The sequence below is a fragment of the Rhodnius prolixus genome, unplaced genomic scaffold, assembly GCF_049639745.1.
Source record: "Rhodnius prolixus isolate KJV_2025 unplaced genomic scaffold, Rpr scaffold_1, whole genome shotgun sequence".
Taxonomy (NCBI): Eukaryota; Metazoa; Arthropoda; class Insecta; order Hemiptera; family Reduviidae; genus Rhodnius; species Rhodnius prolixus.
In genome coordinates, this window is record NW_027411581.1 from 50218909 (window position 1) to 50238334 (window position 19426).

A 19426-nucleotide genomic window follows, 5' to 3' on the forward strand; every position below is an offset into this window, starting at 1 on the left:
ACCTACTATGTTTTTAAAAGTTGGAACAGATCTGTTTTATTTTTATAATTTTAAACAGGAATTAATTTTATGCAATTAATTTAACTATCATTGAAATGGATTATTTTTTATAAGTCACATGTCAGTGTCGGATCCATTAATAAAAGAATTAAAAGGTACGTTAAATACATGCCATTTTTGACACATTTTAACTTCCAAGGCAATCGCCAGCATATAATCATTTCAGTAATTCTTGTTACTCTTTAGTTTAATGTATAAAGATATTTTGTACATCGTAAAACAGAAAATCTAATAGATTACCTTTGCTAGTCATAGGTACTCCAAAATTCTTTAAAATAAGAGTCATTTTTTCTAACGTATTTTCGATTTGATTAGTTATTTTTGTTTTCTTTCTTTCTTTTTAATTGTAGGGACTATAACACGACTTCGAACAGTTTAGTTTTGATAGTTTTCCGAGATAGAGTATCGTACTTAGACCCAGGTTGAATAAGTGTTTACCTTTTTATAGTTTAAGAAAATTTATTTTATAATGATTTAATATTTAAAAATAGTTATTAAATGCTTAAGTGGATTGTTGAATACATTATTCTGTAGGGTTTGCTACGAAATTTCTTAATGAATCTCCGAAACCAATCACTGATGAAGACAAGAATGTTAGATCTTTCTGTGAATGTATTGAAAAAATCTTCTACAAGGGTCTTAATATTCAGAGAAATGTCATTGGATTTTTTCGAGCTCCAGAATGCTGGAGTTGGCTAGAGCATATTGGTGATGAAAAGCTAGGGTAAGTGCTTATTTAATTAACGTATAATGTATTACCATAAACTGTTTTTTAACAAATATTTTTGAAACATCTGTCTGCTTGAGAATGAACAAGACTAAAGGATGTTAACTTTACGTTCATTTCAAAGAAAATTTATCACTTGTAGTAACTGAAATTGCAACTAGAAAACGTTTATAGGGAAAGGATTAGTTTAATGGTTAACGCATTGGATTCCTAAGCAGATATCCTGTGTTTGAATCCAGATGCTGGCCCTTAGATTTTCCTTCCTTAAAGCTTCTTAAAGTATAATCTATAAGGATTTTGCAGTAATTGAAAAGCGTTATTTATTTTTACATTCTCTTGTTACGAAAAAGAGAAAATATATCGGTTGTGTCAAATTTTAGATATTGAATTTTATTAGAAATTAAAGTCTTGAAGACCTCCTGATTCGGAAAGAGTTTTTAGAAAATGGTCTCTTACTTCTGAGTGTATGTATAATAATGCAGACTGTCCGAGAAGATGATGTTTGTGGAACTATTACTCCCTGCATTTTGTTCTCGGTAGCACAAAGGTATAATTCAACTAGCTTCGCCTGAATGACTGTTGCCAGCATACCTAGCCTTGCGAAATATGAAACTTCGGATATGCCATTACTCTCCGGCTTCCGCTATTTGTAGACTAGAGTGCCTAAAACTTGTTGCCCACGCTTCAAAGCTCGTACGGTGTAAGAATTTAGAGAGATTTAAAGATTTTTTAGGAGATGCCCTGTAATAAAGAAAAGTGGTGTGATACTAATATTCTATTTTGTTTTTACTTTTCAGATGCCCTTACTCTTATGTGTCCTGTATCGAAAAAATAAAAAGAAGTGATAAAGTTACAACAAATTTCGGTAAAGTTCGACTGCTTATTAGAATTGCCTTAGTCCGCCGATGCATTCATGTTCCTGTTCAGATATTAGTAAGCTGATAAAGTATTTAATATGAAAATGAATTTATTTAATGAGGAAATAACCGCTCATAATTTGCACGTGTAGACTTTTTCAGAAGGCTGTAAATCTATGTACTCCACGTCATCAATTCTCGGAGATGAAATCCTCTCACAGGTGCTTCTTTCAGTACTTATGATAGTTTCAAAGTTGGAGTTCAAACTTGATGTTGAAAATGCGATGTTCTTGGATACAACCTGGCATTTACCGAAAGCTGTTCAATTGCAGCTAGTACCGTGTAATACTTTAGGCATATCTATCATGTTAGTATTTAAGATATTTTCTAAGAATCTCAGCATGTTTTTGTAAGTAAACTTCAATTTGCAACTATATTCTTTCAGGTTTGTTAGCGGCAAGGCTTTGGTAACAAATGTTTTACAAGATAGTGTGGCAGCCGAAAATGTAATTACTTGTAATCATTGATGACTAGGCACCTTATTGGACAATAATACTAAATTCTATTGAGTTGTATTTGTGCAGGGCAATGTTATGGTTGGAGATATACTAGATACCTTGAACGGAGTTGTTATAAATGATAGCTTGCAAGGATCACTGGTGAACATAATGAGAAAAGGTGCTGGTCAACCCGTATCTTTGTACGTTATCAAGGTGTGTTATGTTTGCTTAAAAAATGTTCCATATTCTTTAAATTTAAATATTTATAAATAAATACATGTATAACTATTACAGTATATCCACCTAATTTTATACAGAATATAAAATATGTATTTATGTAGAAACAAACTTCAGGGGCGAGAGTTATGAGCGAGGACTTATAAGTGGGAAGCTAATACTTGTACTATACTATTATTAATAAAGCTCGGTTCCAAAACTGAGAAAATACAGGCATAGAAAATAAAAATATATCGTTGGTATTATCCGTCATAGCACACATGTGTTTTTATGTTTCTAACCGGTTCCGGATTTTCATCAGTTTGCTGCAGAGATTTGATTGCCGTTTCTATGTTTCAGAATATGTTTCTGTCGTACATTACCTGCCGACTATCAGCCTCTGATGACGGATGAAATTCCGAAACAGACCTGAAACATTTATCATGTCTTTTCAATCATGTATCATGTATGCTTCAAAGATTAAATCAACGATATTATCCAGCACTGGTACCCATCCATATTTTCAAAAGTCACATTAATTTTGTGTTATGTTTTCCTAAAAAAAAACTCATTGATTTAAATTTGGTATTCTGATAAACCTATCTTCCGTTTAAGTTGGGAAATAGGTGATTTTTTTTTCTTCTTTAAACTTTGTGACATTGCTAGAAAAAAAGTAGATTCGAGACGTTACACACAATATTATTCCTTACCAAACATCAGGCTATATGTTTTACTAAATCCTTTTGTCGCTAGGGTGTAAGCAGAGGCGAACTGTACGCTCCACTTCTACCTCTTTTGAGGCAGGCTGGTATAGAACCCAAATTCGTGGTAGAACAGAACATGAGAGATACCAGAATAAATTCTTTGTGAGTACTGTTAATTAAATATTGGAGTCATTCTAAGCTAAGTTTAATAACAAATACTCCAGTTTGTAATCGTTCTTTTTAGCCATCTCTTAATGCTTGCAAATCGAAATTTTGCGATCGTGTGTAATTAAATGGTTGGCAAGAAAAACGATGCATGTTTCCAGTGATAAATTTTTCAGAAACACATTAAACTTTAAGATAACTGTCTTGGAAATTTTTCTGAAACTCTAAGCAATAAAAGCGGCTAATAAAAGAAAAAACAATAAAACCTAAATTAGCAAACTTATAAGAAACATGGGAGTCCAGAGACCGCACCATATTCTGGCTAAAAAAGATTTTTTAATATAAAATACAAGCAATGTTTTTTCCGCCACCCGTTCAAATATCTAAATTGAATTCCGGAAGTACAAGTTTTAAAATACAAAGCAAAAAAATATTTTAAGGCATGGTTTGGTGCAATTGGTACGTATTGTGTTACCTGGGTACCTCAAAAATAAAAGGTCACATGCAGCTCATACTCCTTATTCTCGTATAGGATAGAAATGCCAATTTTTATTAGTCAATCAACCTTCGCAGGCCCGTGTGTGGTACGAGAGAGAGTATATATAGATTAATTATATATTAATAGGCTGAGAAGCCCAAGAATCTTTTGGAAAAGTTATTCAACTTCTTTCTAGAAATTATATATATTTACTATTATAAAAATTGCACTCCCCTTAGCCAAGTATTAAATTTTCATTTAAGAAATTCATTATGTCAGGGGTGAGCAAAGAATGGTTACTAACTAGTAGCCCGCGATTGGGCAAAATATGATCATGCTATTTCCTTATTTGATTATTTAACAGGTAAATAAAGCAGATCATGGAGTTGATATTTAAACGAAACAAATGTGTGCTAATTTAACAAGTGTATAAAACACTATTTTATGAGTAAAACATTAGATTTTATGTGTAACGTAAGAAATTAGTGCTTAAATTTTACATTTGAAATCAACGAATGACACTTAATTTCTGGAATCATCTAATATGTGTACTTTCTTTTAAAACTCAATATCTAAATTTAAATCTCTAAAATCTACATATATTTAAACCACACAGTACACGTTCTAGAGCAGTGTACAAAAAAAATTAAATGGAATATTTGATTGAATAAATGCTTTACAATTTGTTTCTAGAACCAGTGATACGGGAAGCAAAATCACATTTGTTGGAACTATTGAAACAGGAGAAAGGAACGAAGTCAAGCAAATCTTTATTGCTATTAACGTCTTACTTAATACTGGAAAATCAGAAAATTTGGATGTTTTTATTGAATGCCATGATCTCGGAATTAAAGTTATCAATACGAAAACGCAGCAGGTTAGTTCATTTCTAATCATCATGTATTGAATTTTAGTTCGAATTTTTGTAACCCTATCTTTTCTCAACATTATGAAAAGAAATATGTTCAGTGTGAAAAATGCCGTCAAATTTGTTAAATTTATCAATAATATGTTTCCAAACTTTCTTATTCTGCGTCTATGTTTTGCTTTAATGGTTATAAAATAACTGGAACGCTTTTTCTTATTATGGTTTCGGCGCTTTGATATCAGTTAGTAGATTCTGTATTTTGTTGTTTAGGGGGAACAGAAACCTGTCCATCTTGAAGGTTGATTAATTTTGTTAGTTTATCAAATCAGTTACAAGAGACCGGTGTACTGATTATATTTCGGACTTTGTTTAGTAAAAGTTATGTGTGGCCTAATGTCGCTGCTATAGGTACCAGTCAGTCTGATTGTAACATATGTATTCTGGTAACAATGTTTTTGCATATAAATATTTCTAGGTAGTGTTCGAACATGCATATATGGAGATCTCTTCTTGTGGATGCACCACTGCTACACCTTTCTACTTTGCGTATATTGCAGGGTTAGTATAATTTTGCTAAAAAAAATATATTTTAATCTTAATTTTTATTCAAGAATATTACTATAATTATTTATTAAGATATTGTATAGTTTCAAGCTAGTGAATGCAGCGAAAGACGGATGATTTTAGACAAAACACTCCAGGCTTTTAATGTCACTGTATTTTAATACTCAGTATTAAAATTACAAAAGAGCGCCGTAAATAACTGAAACAGTTTTTAAAACAAGATCTACTGTTTACTTTTTCTTTCTCGGAACTTTTCACTAACAGCTTTATGATCAGGACTGACTTACTACGCCGTACGGCAGCAATTTGAGTAATGTATGTCCGGTGATACATATATTAAAAAGTAAACATATATGTATTAGATTTTAGACCTTGGTTTATTTTTTGAATATAGTTTAGATTTATGTAAAAGCCTTTTAGTTGAATTTTTTTAAGATTTTTATTTTTCAAATTAGTAAGTGCTATTTTTAAATAATAATAATGAGAAATGCAAATTTTTAGGGAAAGAATGCTTAAAAAATCTGACATAGAACAAATTTTCATTGGGATTGAAACTTTTGATAACCAAAAATATTATAATAATGGATGTTACATAAATTACTTGTGAGTTTTATTTTTTAATGATTCCTAAATTTAAATTTGTAGAAATACATCGCTAAAGCGTCACCTGGGTCTATTAAAACAAAGAGCATAATAAAGAGGATGTACAGTGCTATACTTCTGAAACTTTTCAATGGTTTTCCAACACTCTAATCAAATTTTAAATATCAGACAACTCTTATTGTTATCATGATTAGTTGCTTCAGTAGTCTTTAAATTTATCAGTCCCATTGTTTGTTTCAGGTCCCTTAGTTTTACTTCTGACAATCTAGATTGTTTAGGGCAGCTACTTATTTTTTTTCCATTATAAGGTCTACCCGTAAAAGACGGGGTGAACATTCTTCTTTTTAAATGTTTCAAATTTGTAGATTGTAGAAGCATGAATGATACTCACTAATGTAAACCTATATTAATTTCTTCTTTTTTTTCCTAGGGATGATAGCTACTTCAATTGCAAAAAGTTTAAGTGTTATATATTTCATTCGCAGAACAGACCTCAAGTATGTTTAACTAAAAAATGTTATTAATGAATCTTCCCTGCTAGACAAAACTAACAGACCTCTTTTATTCATGTGTAAAGAAAAATAACTTCGTTTTGGTGACCATTTATATTAACTAAACAAATCAAAAAAGGTACATATTAACTATTTACACCCCATATTACCATGGAAGTTTAGTCACACAGATAACTAGGTATATATTTCACACCACTATTTTTTTTAAGGAATCCGCCTGACAGTTTTCGACTAAAGTGTTCGTTTCATTAACATTTCCTTTATTCAGTTCCACCATGGTTGGATGGACTCCCCTGTAAAGTATCGTTTCTAAATAATATTCTATCCCATCCTGTGATTTATATTCTATATTCCAATGAAATATTAATTGTTTTGTGAAAATTCCGCACCAAAGTTCCCCCACATTATTTAATTTATTTATAAGTATTTATGTTTATTTGTTGAATGAAGTGGTGAGTTAATTTTGTCTAGAGGTTTATTAAATGAAAATTAAGCTAACTACAATGGCACGATTATTATTATTATTTTATTACTACTTGATGTTTCTCTTTTTATCAGATTGACGCCCTTCTGAAAACAATTGGTAAGCAAAATATTTAAGGTTTTTACTCTGTTTGTATTTCTTAAAATTTCATTTTAAAATGTATTTTATAGGTCAAGGATTTAGAAGGACTCTATACACCGTTTAAAAATAGGTAAAAAAAAGTTATATCTCAATCATTCTAGTCTTTTTATATTTTAAAAAAGTTTCCTCATTTCTAATGTTGTCAAAAGTCTATTAAAAGAATATAGTCTTTCAATATTAATCTTGTGTGTGTGTGGTTACATCATTGTGAAGGATTTAGGATTAATTTCAATATTTAAAAAACAGTAAATTTCGTATATCAATTAAAAAGCATGAAATTCTTTCCCATAAATATTTAATGACCTCAGTCTTATTGTTTTTTATTTATTCAAATATAATTTAAAATACAGAATTCTAAGATCGCCGTAGACCAACTTTGTCTCTTATATATCTCAGTAATAAATAATAAACAGACTTTTAATTGTTACAGACTCGTAAGTGTCAATTGTTGTCTTATATTTCAATGCAATGATTTGTTTTACGATATTTTTTATTTATTTTTTGTACTGTTATTACAAACTCTTTGGTTACTTTTTATGGCTAAATGTTAATTATTAGGACACTATCGTGTGTACGTCTGAACCTCCTATCTGTAAGAAAGGTTTTTAAAATAATTTAATGTAAAATTATTATTTTTCTTTACTTATATTGTACATATAGTTCATTATTAACTCGAGAACTAAAACAAGTATTATGTTCCTTTTATAATAAACAATAAGTTTTATACAGGATGTATTTTTAACGCCCAATTTTTCTGAAGTTAATGTTAAAAGCTAAATTGAAGTGCTTAGAAAAATTAATAAGCAGTTTTTTAATTATTAGTTTTTGCGATTTTTGAACTAGTTTTATACTTTTAGGAGTGATCGTAGGTAGGTTAAGCAACATCCTTAAGTCATGTATCCACTTTTTGAAATCGGATCACTTTTGCAGACATTTAGTAATAATAATAAAAAAGCAAAAAAGAAAATTGCAATTTTTCGCATTGATTTGTTGGTTTGGTTTGCCTTGCATCACTTTTATTTTCATATGAAACCACGTATATGCCTTTTGGCCACAGTATCATTTTAGTATTACCACTATTTTTATAAATCATCAGCCATATGAGCACCTCAGCAATCAGTTGCAGCTAACCATGTTTTCAATAATTATAAACTTTCAATTTGTCTGTGAACTGAAAACATTTTATAAGTATGTATTCGAGGGATTTTGCACTTGGTTGGTCTTGTTTTCTTTCCTAACCTTCAGTGCAGAAATAATCCACGTTCTCTCAAGCAAATAAATCACCATTGACATGTTTGTCTAGCGATAACGATCATAAATATTCATTTATGAGTACGAATACAACTTAAAAGTTCTTGGCTAGTAGAAATATTGAATAGATGTAAAATTGAAGAAGAGAGTAGCGAAGAACAATCCCTAACAGCGTCCCTGTTAGGTGTCTTCCCACCGACGACAACATTTGCTCCTATATTCCTTGGCTCCATATTACTTAGCGATGAAAGCTCTAAAAGACGTCTCAGAGCGATTAAGTAGCGCTATCTCAGCAGGAGTGGATTTTAATGATAGGACGGAGCTTATGGCCAAGTTTTCCCTGAGCCACCTGGAGGATGGATCCAGCCAAAAACAAAATACAAATAATAATGTTAACTGGCACAATAGTGCAGTGCCCTTTCTACTTTATGATGAAACATACGCTGGCTATCCTCTGGCAGGTCCATTTATGCACGTGTTTCTTTCATCTGTAATAGCAAGTTAGAGGGCCTCCGATCATCCGAATGGCTACCTGGCTTTGTTAAAATAATGTCGCCGTAATTTAAGCGAGTAGTTATTAATAACTTATTTCTCCTGAATTATAAATAGCACAACTATAAAGAAGAGCGTATGAAAAGATAAAAAAAACTCCAGAACTAAATCTCTTTTCATTATGCTCGAAACTCATGAAACTTCACTGTTACAAAACTCAGGGAAAATAGTTCATTTAACTACGGATAAAGACTATGGACATCCCAAGAAAGGAGTATTTATTCGTCGCTGCTTACTTACAACACCAAAGAAACCATGGTTTGGAAGGTATAATGCTTAAAGTACGGCATTGTGCAGCACAATTTGCAGTCTCTTATTTATTTACAATTATTTTACACATCATTTAGCCAAAAGCATTGACCTAAACCGGTGATACAAACACAATTATTGAAATCTAATAATAGAGAAAACTTCAAAAAAGGATAGTGAGAGACTGTGGAAGCCCAATGCAAAATGTTGCCTCATCTTACCCCTCGTTTCCAATCTTACTACGAAGGCAACATCTGCGGGATTTGTAAGAAAGTTACTGGATGAATGTATGAAAGTTATTGAAGTCCAAAAACCGTCAAGGAAAAAACAAATAAATCGAATTAAAAATTAAAAATATTTAGCCAAATTAAGATAATTATGTTAAAATGCAAAATTATGTTAAAAAGGAGAGGTCTTATTCTGAATAGACCAAAAAAAATCTCTTGATATATGTAACTAATTAATGTCAATTACTTGTTGGTGAATGAACGAGCAAGAAACTGTTATAAAAAAAAGTTTATTAATGTTTATAAAATTCTATTGAATCTATTTCCTACAATTCAATTACAATTACAATTCAAAATTATAGAATTCAAATTTCTTTCCATTACAATTCATACTGCATTAAAAACGCAGAAAATAAATTAATACAAAAATTACTGCCCGGATCATTGGTGAGTCCAGTTAAAATTAATATCTCTGTTACACCACACAATTTAATTGATAATGATAAGAAATACCTCTTTTACACCACACAATTCAATTAATAATGATCGATAATGATAAGTAATCATAAAAAATATCAAAGACTAGAAAATTAAAGTGGCAATATTTTTAGTAAGGAGTATAGGTACCTTGTGGTTGTTCAAACCAATGTGTACCCATACAGTCTCTAGTCCAATCGTTCTGACAAACCCAGCACCATTCAAAGTCACATCTTGTACAAACCATATGCATGCAACCACCTGTAAATAGAAATATTATTTTTTAGTATGCAATGAGAAACATAATAAATACTACTTTAATGGAGTTTTAAAAATTACGGTTAAGGCTACTTATAAGGATTGCTTACATTCTTGAATACTTACATTCAATAACAAAACATTGCACAAATATATATTGATTAAACTATTAAATAACGTATGGGTCAGAAAAACATTAAACAAAATATTAAAAAGTGGTACATCCGGTGGATCTATTTTAACTAAAACTTATTGTGGGTTTCTTTGTTGGTATTTAAAGAAAATATCAAATTTCTAATTACTTTTTTTTAGTGTATACACAATCTCTCACACACAGAGACCAATTGGTAAACTCTCTTTTTCGAACTTAAGGAACCTCAGACATTTCCGTTGTAACTCGAAATTTAATAATCATGAGCTTTTATAAGTCTCACTTAACGACTTTTGCTTCGAATTAAAATAGATAAGTCGTTTTAACTGAAAATTTTACCAACTGGTCCACAGATTGTACTAAGTGCAGCAGTTCTCTGATTTCCCTTGAGAAATTATTATCACTTCGTCGTAAAGAAGATAAGTTAATGTGGAGCTTTAAGTCCAACAACCAGTTAAAGGCGGGTATTAGTGTAGTGTTCTACACCGTAGATTTGTAAATGGGAGATCCCCCAGTTCGAATTCCGCTACTTTTTATTAGCTAAAAGTAAAGTATGTACTTCCAACCCTACGAATCTAATGTATGTAATATTTTAGGACGAAGTGCCTTACAATATTAAATAATAAATTATTCTACATTAACTATTGCATTACTGAAGACTTCTTTCTGCAACTAAACATAGTGAACATTTCAGGGATTATTATGATCCTATGATAAATTAATATAAAGATAGTTCTATCTTTTAATTTACATCATTTTTTAGATTAATTTATCCGAGGCAGACAAACAGAAAATCCATTGCGATTTATTACTCCCCTCTCTTAGCCTCATTTCCTCGGATCCCCTTTTGCTTGAGTAGAATATACCTATTCTTTATTTATAACCACATATTATCCTCAAGTATTCTTATTTGTGTTTCCAAAAAATCAGTATTTTCATCAGATTTCAAAAAATCTCTAATAATTATTCCCGCAATATTTTTTCTCAGACCGGTGGTAGTCGCAACTCTCACAGGAATCATTTCGAGGAGTTTCAAAAGCAGTATTAAACTTTAAACTCATCAATAAAGATATTTCTATAAAATGTAGCCACCTACAATATATCAGGAGGTTTTTATTTTTATTTAATCCATTTTTTTTGCACTTATTTCTAATCTATTATATGTTAAAATCCTAAGGGATGTGAATTATGTCATTCTAGCTTCACTGAAAGATGCTCTACTTTCTTCTTCAGACAGCACACTACTGCAAGATTTATGTTTATAGGAGAGATGCATATTTTTCACGTTTACCTTCGCTCTTTGTCATTAAATATGTTAGTCTTGGGCAAAGTTTGCAGTCTCCTTCCACTTATATCTGTATCAAATTAATGTCGCACAAATTACTTGTTCAACAAAAATGACACAACCTGCAGCTGGTTTTCTGCAGCCGCTGCTCTTTTCATCCATCAGATCAGTATCATTTTCAAGATGTTCATTCTCAACACCAAACATATTATTAATATATTTTCCATTCCTCAAAATAACTCTCAAATAATAGGAAATAGTCATAAGTCTCAATCTAACTTATTTCATTTACTACCTCATTGACTTCATTTCGTAGTACAACGGTCATCATTCTTACCCTGAATACCATACTAAACCATTCTTTCGTTACATTTAAAATTTCTTTTCCTCAAAAAGTTTCTTGTAAAAAAGTGACTTCATCATTCAGAGTGACAAGCAGTCACTATTCACTGATTTATAATTTTCCAGGAGAAATCTATTTTGTCAAGAAGTTGGACTTCTCTTTGCAATCCTATTCTGAAGAGTTTCACAAATAGAACTTGGTAAATCCTGTTTTACGCTACACCTTTTATCCTTCTTCTATTCTCAACTAAACTATTAAAACATTTACACATAACTTACAAAAATATCTGTCAATCAATAAAGCAAATAAATATATCCAAACAAACAAATTATTTTATTTTTAAGATAAATTAATTTTTAATTTTATTAGCACACCTGTTCTCTCCGTTGGAGTTCTACATTTCGGACAAGGTTTCGTTTTAGTCTTAATAGTATGTTTTGTTGCTTCATCCCACCTAGACTGCAAAGATGAAATAAATCTCATACATTTTTGTTTCAATTTAATCTTTATATAAACATCTAAATTGGCGCATGCTTAAAATATCCCTGCCTTATTTCTTATGGCTAATTTTTATCCAACACTTTACAGCTATTGACCCAAAAAATAAGTAGCAAGTGGAACAAGCTTATTTTGATATTTTCCCTTCCGATTTTTTAAAATTGTACTGGAAAATTTTCAAAGTAATGCTTAGCAGCAAAGGTGAATTTCATTGCTCATTATCCTCCAGGAAAAGGAGTTGGAGAATAATAAATGAAGTTCAAAAACCGTTTACATTCTGGGGCAACTTTCACAAACTGCTGTAAGGTTACTCAATTTATGATGCAGTTTAAGTGAGCAAATTGACCGAATGAAGAAGGCTGATTGAAGCTACTTGCAACTCACAGAGGCCTGAACTTTGTATCCAGATCGAATAGCACCACTTGAATTTACTCCCGTAGAATTCCCTTATAATTTAACCGGTAATAAGGCTACCATAACTAAAGTGGCTCTGGTCTCTCCTCAAAACGAATCTAAAGTGCAGAAAACGCATTATTAACGAAACGCATCTCTTTGAAAGAGGTTATTTAAAAGAGTTCACGAACGTTCATGTAACTGAATCCGTCATTTTAGAGATCTTCGTGTTAAATGAAGGAGAATAATGCAAGCGCATTATATCATTACTGGGAATTCCCATTTCTCATCTGTGTTGCATTGGACTAAGACAAGCTAAGAATTTTCACTCCCAATTTCAAGAAAATTCATTCAAAAATTTGGATAAATGGACTTGCATCACTATCATTCATTAAGTAGTTGAAAAAGATATTGGCTTGTGGCCTCGCTCTAACAAAACTTCTTGAAAGAGCAATCGTCCGGCTGAATATCAGAGAATAGGTCGGCAAGGTAAGATCTCTTGTAACGTTCCAACAACTTAATCCACTGTTTAGCGAAATATGCACATTTAGCACAATTTTTAGAAAATAATTTTACCCAAAAGAATCCCTTTGAACATTTTCTATTTTTATATTGGACCTCACAGTAAGCCAGAAAGGGCTACATTTACCACATTTAGGGTACATTTTAGAGAATAAACATAGATAATAATTTTTATTAATATGAAAACCATTCTAAATTTCCTAATAATTATTAAAGAAATAACTCTTAGTTACATGGGCAGCTTTTGTTGTATCCACAGAATAAGAAGCAGAAATTGTTGCATGTGCGTCGGGCGATTCGCAATCTTCTATGTGATATCCTTGCAAGCAATTACGGCAGAACACGAACTGCATACAAAATTTTCAACTTATAAAACAAACTGAATAGATCATTTTAGATAGTTTTACAAAATAATGTTATTTACTTGACAAGCGTAACATTTAATTCTTCTACAGTCATCATCTGGTATAATTCCAGCACCACAATTCGGCTGAGGACACAAGACCCCACCTGTTTTCAAAACATACTCCTCAGCTCCAAATCTCTGATATTGGCTAAACTAAAATATAAAAAGATTATTTTTTCCACAATAACTAATAATACATTCAGTTTTATATTGGTCCAATACTGAAACCAGGAGGAAATTGATATTAAGCACAGACTTTGTGCCAGTATAAACTTTTTTTTTGGCGCATCAACAGCTGAGGTCATTAGCGCCCGGAGCTTTTTCCAGTGCACTGCCGGCCTCCGGACAGTGTTCTCTCGTTACAGACAACACTGTCCATCACCGGACAGTGAGCTGTAAGAAGCTCCTAGAAAGAGAAAATCTAAGGGTCAGCTGCTGGATTCGAACCCGGGACCTCCGCGTGGGAGTCCAGTATGCTAACCTCATAGCTAATCCCTTCCCTCTTTTATTTTTTCTTAATCAAATTAATTTACTATTTAGCTTATAAAATAATTAAAATTGGAACCTTAATTTTAATTGTTCTTCTTTTTTTTTAAGTAATGACTCATAGTAATCAAATTAAATATACCAGATGATCAGGGAGTATCCTAAAATGATGTGGTTCAGCAATAAATGATTCTGCACAACCTATTGGGCATGGAAGTGTGTATCCAATACGTTCTTCAAAAATAAACCTTCTTTCCCTCAGTCTGCTAGTGCAATACTGTTCAAAGCATCGAAGACAAGTTGTATGACCATCGGTGCAGGGAAACACCAATACCTCACTCCTTAAAACAAAAAGAATAATTGTTATTAGTCATCTTAGTAGTGACATTATACAGATATGGGAGCATTAAGTACTTTCCTTCTATGTATGTACATTCGCATTTATTTATAATTAAATTATTTAGATTGAATGTAAATTTGAGACAACTTAACAGAGCATTAAAATAAAATATGAAAATTTATTTGTATATACAGACATAATGGCCAAGTATTAGAGGTGAGGTACCCAAAGCAAAAACATTGTAATATTGGGTCCGATTCCAGGTGATGATCTCGGAATTTATTTAAGTTTTAAAATGAGAAACTTATAGTAAATTAGTTACCCGTTTCCGTCCATGAGACTGGATAGGGATTATTAGAAATTAAAATAGAGTTCATTTAATTTGCGGTGACCACGATTTTGCATCAGCAGAAGACTATAAAAACCATAGTTGAGAAGACATGTAATCTTCATGAAGTTGGAAACAAATTCAATTTCTTATGTTATCGCTAACAATAAGATTATATTAGACATTGAATTTCCTTTCATTAATCGCAATGATATCTTCAATTTTATTCAGCTAATTAACTGATTAAAGTGTTTCTCTTAAATTATTGCAGTGTTTCGGACTGCAATGTTGAATTAGATCGCTGTTTTTAGAATTAAAGAAAATGACAAATAAAATCACGAAATGATCGTTAACACAGAAATAAGCAACATTAGAAAATGAATTTCACAGTTTTTTTTTAGCGCATCGGCTGCTGAGGTCATTAGCGCCAATTAACAATTTATTATTGTTTGCGCTTTTATGGAAATGATAGACAAAATAAAAATATTCTTGTGTAAATAAAACTATCTAAATTTTGTACTTTTGTAACACTTACAACACATCGGTGCAGGCTAAGCAAGGGACGTTTCTTGTATTTAATCTGATGAGATATAAAGAAACTGCTTCATCCTTATCATCCTCGCCAGATCGGGAGTGATTTCCACATCTGAAGTAGAACTTTGCCCATGAAACTACTCCAGCCTGAAACAATTAGCTTCTTATAATATGATGTTCGCGAAGCTAAGCGAAAGGAGCTTGATTGGGTACAAGTACGAAACGGTTACTTGGGAAAAAGCTATCTAAAGAAACTGTGGAGATTATTAGTAAACTTAGCCTTCGCTTAACGATTAATCATTTTAATTCAAATATCAATCGTTTGAATCGTTTATATATATAAACTAAATTCCTATAACACATTCCTCAACAGTATCAAATTTTACTCCCAACTTTTATTTTAAAAAACTTTATTCACATTTTCAAACTTAAAATTTAAATTTAACTGATATTTCTGGGTTAATTACTTCGCAACCATCCTGCTGGCAGCATCCAGATATACTGCGAGCTTGAAGAACATCCTGCCATGATGCCGGATCTCTATCTACAGTAAACGCTCCACTGCCGCACTCTGCACATTTTACTCTTAATTTACCTTGCCTTGGTCCTCCTCGACATTTTGCACAATAAACAAAAAAATGCGTAGTTTGATGAACATTATTTGGTTGTTTCACAGAAGAACCATCATCTTCTACAGGTAAAAGTTCTTCTTCATCAAGAGCAACTATCTGATTGAGCGGACGAGATCCAGTAAATCGTCTTCCAGTTTGAGTGACAAGGTGCAACGTACTTTTCTCACTTAGATCGCAATCCTTTTAAAGGAAACAAAACAAATTACTTTATACCTCTAATGTTATACATATTTTATACAAAGTAATATTATTTTAAATATACATGTAATAAATAACTTCAATTACCTCTATTACAGTTGAATCATCCAGAACTTTTCCAGCAAATATTATTTCCATATCTTCTGGGGGCAGTCCAATTTTAGGAGATATGATCTCCTTTACATTTTTTATATCCCATTTTGGATCAATATCAATAGAAAGTGTACAACCTTTATTCGACTTTATGTAGATACTAAGTCCTGTAGTTAAGGTGTTCCTACTTGCGTAAAGAATATGAGAAAGTGTATTCCAAATGGACCACAAAAAATCAAATAAAAACATTCTTAAAAACTTCTATAATCTTTCTTAAAAATCATTAATAGCATTAACCTAATCTTATTTGGGTTAATCACTCCCTCAAATAGAGTAACTTTATGTACATTTGCTCCATACCAGATCTAACATAACGTATTTTACACTGAACCTAATTAATAACCGAAACCTACCCCTTGAGAGAAACGATGGATACACCATTTCGAAAATCTATGTACTCTATTGGATAAATAGTGAACAATTCCAATTGATATTTTCTTCTTTTTCTAACAGATAGCGCTGAGTTTTTTATGATTCTCTAATGGAAGTATTTTTGTAATGCTAGCAATTGTTAAAAAAAACAACTTCAAGAAACAGTAAGTAGTAGTTACCGTTAAATTATCGTGTAAGCACTCGATAAGCCTTTTGTGATTGATCAGACAGAAATTGTTAGGACTGTGTTCTAACGGAAAAAGGCAGAAATTTTATAAAAATAAGGACAATCAGATATTTTAATTGATCTTAATATTAATCTCTGTTCTATTGACATCACAAGAGAACAGAAAAAAAAATGACTATGTATATAGTTTACAAAAAATATGGTTTCGAACTGTTAAATTGGAATCAAGTTCGTATGGACTTCAAAAAAAAAAAAAAAAAACTTTTGAAAACCATATCTGTAACATGCCGCTGAATTTAGTTAAAACTCACTCAGCGTTAAGAAAAATTGCGAGTTTAAAAAATATTTAATCAAAAATTAAATCAATTTAATTAAATCAATTTTATTTAATTTTTTTTTTTTAAGTTTCATTGTATTTCAATGTTAATGCTACTCGGTATGATTATCATTTACCTTGATTGTTTTTTATTTATTGGAAGTAAACTGACGAAACCATTAAATTTTAAACTAAAACAATATCCGTTCAGGATAAGGAATATTATTTCAAGGTTAACAATTGTTAAAAAAAATCGTCATTTTTAAATTATTATATTCACAAGGTATTTTTTTAAATTAGGATGCATCAAATCTGAGGTCATTTTCAGTGCATTGCCAGCCTCCAAGACAGTGTTTTCTTTTTACACAAAACAATATCCATCACCGAACCTAACAGTTACCTGTTAGTGTCTCCTAGGAAGAAAATTTCTGAGGGTAGTCAGGACTCAAATTCCGGAATCTTCATGTGGTTAGTTCATCGTACTAACTATTCAACTAATCTCTACCATGCATTTCTAAGTATAGTTATTGTTTTTAAAATAGAGTACTTCTACAAGATTTGGTTGTACCGAGGAATCGGTCAATAAGTCCTTAAATGAGGACTTTTTCACCAGTAATTAGCGTTAACTAGGTAAATTAAAGTTGTATGATTTACATACTCACTTTCCTCACTGTCTGTGAGACAAATAATATTTTTCGTTGGTCTTTCAAATAAAATTAAAATTGGCGATGCTGACAATCAGAAAATAAAATGAATACTTTATACTACAAAAAAATATGTTAGTTTTTTTTATTTAATTTCAACTTACAACCATCAAGCAGTTTCTACAGAGTTACTTTATTAGAAAGCAGCTGAACGGAAACCATTGCAGGTGGCACAAAAGGGGAAGGGCCATACTTTTAGGGGCTAGAAAATGTATAGGGTGCAAGCTATTGTAAATGTATATTTTAAAGCGTGGGAATTTTCTGCTATTATTCCAAGTGGGGAGTATATACTTGTGTGAACAATTTTAAAGTTTAAAATAATTCAAAATACTAGCTGAATACCCATGCATAAGGGTTTAGTCCATTTTAAAACATTGTAAGCTTTTCATAACGTACTAGAATGAACTATAAAATTTTTTCAATTTTTAAACATTAAAATTAGAACGTCTCAGATAACAACAATCAAATTCTCTTTGTCGTCCGATAACGTTCTATAAACCACCATACAATTTAATAAATATTTTATAAATATATAACGTATCTTTTGACAACTTATGTACTATCACAAACTCGTATATTTCTAGCTATTAATTTACATGTTAATTCTTATTTTTATATTTTATAATTTTATTAATTTATTTGAATTAACTTATGCACTCACAGTATATGTATTTTTATACGCTTCTTTATAATATAGTTATTATGCATTTCCTAATTGTATAAAATAATATAATCCATCTTTAAATTTATTTTGTAGGTATTTCTACAGTTTTTAGTTTATCCAATTTATTACATGTATAATTTTAAGAAGACGCAGCATTTTTTTTGTGATTTGAAATTTATTGTAAACAGAATTTATAACCATTAAAATAAATGGAAAAATAAAAAAAAATAGCCTATTTAAACCGTTTTATCTACTGGTACCAAGTTTAATCTATGTAGTCAGACTGATACCTTGTTAACATAAACTTTAGTTTAAGTTCTAAGAAGCTCTCGTAAACAATATTCCTGATTTTTCTATATGGTTAGAAGATGAATAAGCCAAGACTGTCACAAGGCGAGTAATTTCTGCTAAAAACTATTTGATTAAAATAATTTTAGAAAATCTAGCTCAAACACGCACAGGAATTTCTTATACCACAATTAAATCTCTTTAAAATTTGTAAAAAAAAAACCATCGTAAAAGAACAAAATTTATTTTGTAAAATAACATTTTCTTCAACCGATTATTTGAAATGTGATATTTCAATGATATATTTTATTGCTAACATATAATATAGGGGTAATGAGGTCACAGATTACATTTAAATTACAATTCCTCATTCATTTAGAAGTAAGTGAAACTCAACCTCTCTGTCTTAAACCGGTTCCAATGCTGACACCAATTAAATTTAATCATTCTGCAATTTACTATTTTTAAACCATTCTCACCACCATACAGACTCATTAGTAAACTCCTTTTTTGGTCTAGAGAGCCTCAAACAAAGAGAAAATGTACAAGATCTCAATCTCCTCTCATATTAGAGGTAGAAAGAGATAAATTGCAAATTATTTAAAATTTATAAAAATAATTTCTTATTCAGTAAAAACTAAGCGTAAAAAAAGGAACATTTGAATATGAAGAATATAATTATTTAAAAAGCATGTGTTTTTGTGACATTGAACAAAACTACGCATTACTTTTA

At 30.9% G+C, this 19426-nt stretch overlaps 2 protein-coding genes across 12 annotated transcripts; one reads left to right on the top strand and one right to left on the bottom strand.

The window, feature by feature from the left end:
- Window positions 1-15: 15 nt before the first annotated feature.
- LOC141449230 (uncharacterized) lies at window positions 16-11983 on the top strand. Of its 11 annotated transcripts, XM_074118458.1 has the most exons (14): window positions 16-155; window positions 595-784; window positions 1585-1720; window positions 1797-2011; window positions 2090-2150; window positions 2229-2357; window positions 3114-3226; window positions 4401-4584; window positions 5051-5133; window positions 5641-5742; window positions 6173-6239; window positions 6813-6837; window positions 6909-6949; window positions 11798-11982. In XM_074118458.1, exons 1-13 carry the CDS (start codon window positions 119-121, stop codon window positions 6941-6943), a joined length of 1377 nt encoding a protein of 458 aa, XP_073974559.1. In that variant the 5' UTR covers window positions 16-118; the 3' UTR covers window positions 6944-6949; window positions 11798-11982. The 11 variants fall into 11 exon arrangements, 7 of the variants coding, with proteins under 7 accessions (XP_073974559.1, XP_073974552.1, XP_073974577.1 ...); XR_012455421.1 differs by lacking the exon at window positions 5641-5742 and having other exon boundaries at window positions 5055-5133; window positions 11798-11983; XR_012455404.1 differs by lacking the exon at window positions 6173-6239.
- park (E3 ubiquitin-protein ligase parkin) lies at window positions 9433-16529 on the bottom strand. The gene is made up of 8 exons (XM_074118440.1): window positions 16097-16529; window positions 15647-15991; window positions 15181-15326; window positions 14120-14318; window positions 13510-13644; window positions 13319-13432; window positions 12047-12131; window positions 9433-9896 (listed from the first exon to the last, which is right to left on the bottom strand). Exons 1-8 carry the CDS (start codon window positions 16349-16351, stop codon window positions 9766-9768), a joined length of 1410 nt encoding a protein of 469 aa, XP_073974541.1. The 5' UTR covers window positions 16352-16529; the 3' UTR covers window positions 9433-9765.
- Window positions 16530-19426: the final 2897 nt, after the last annotated feature.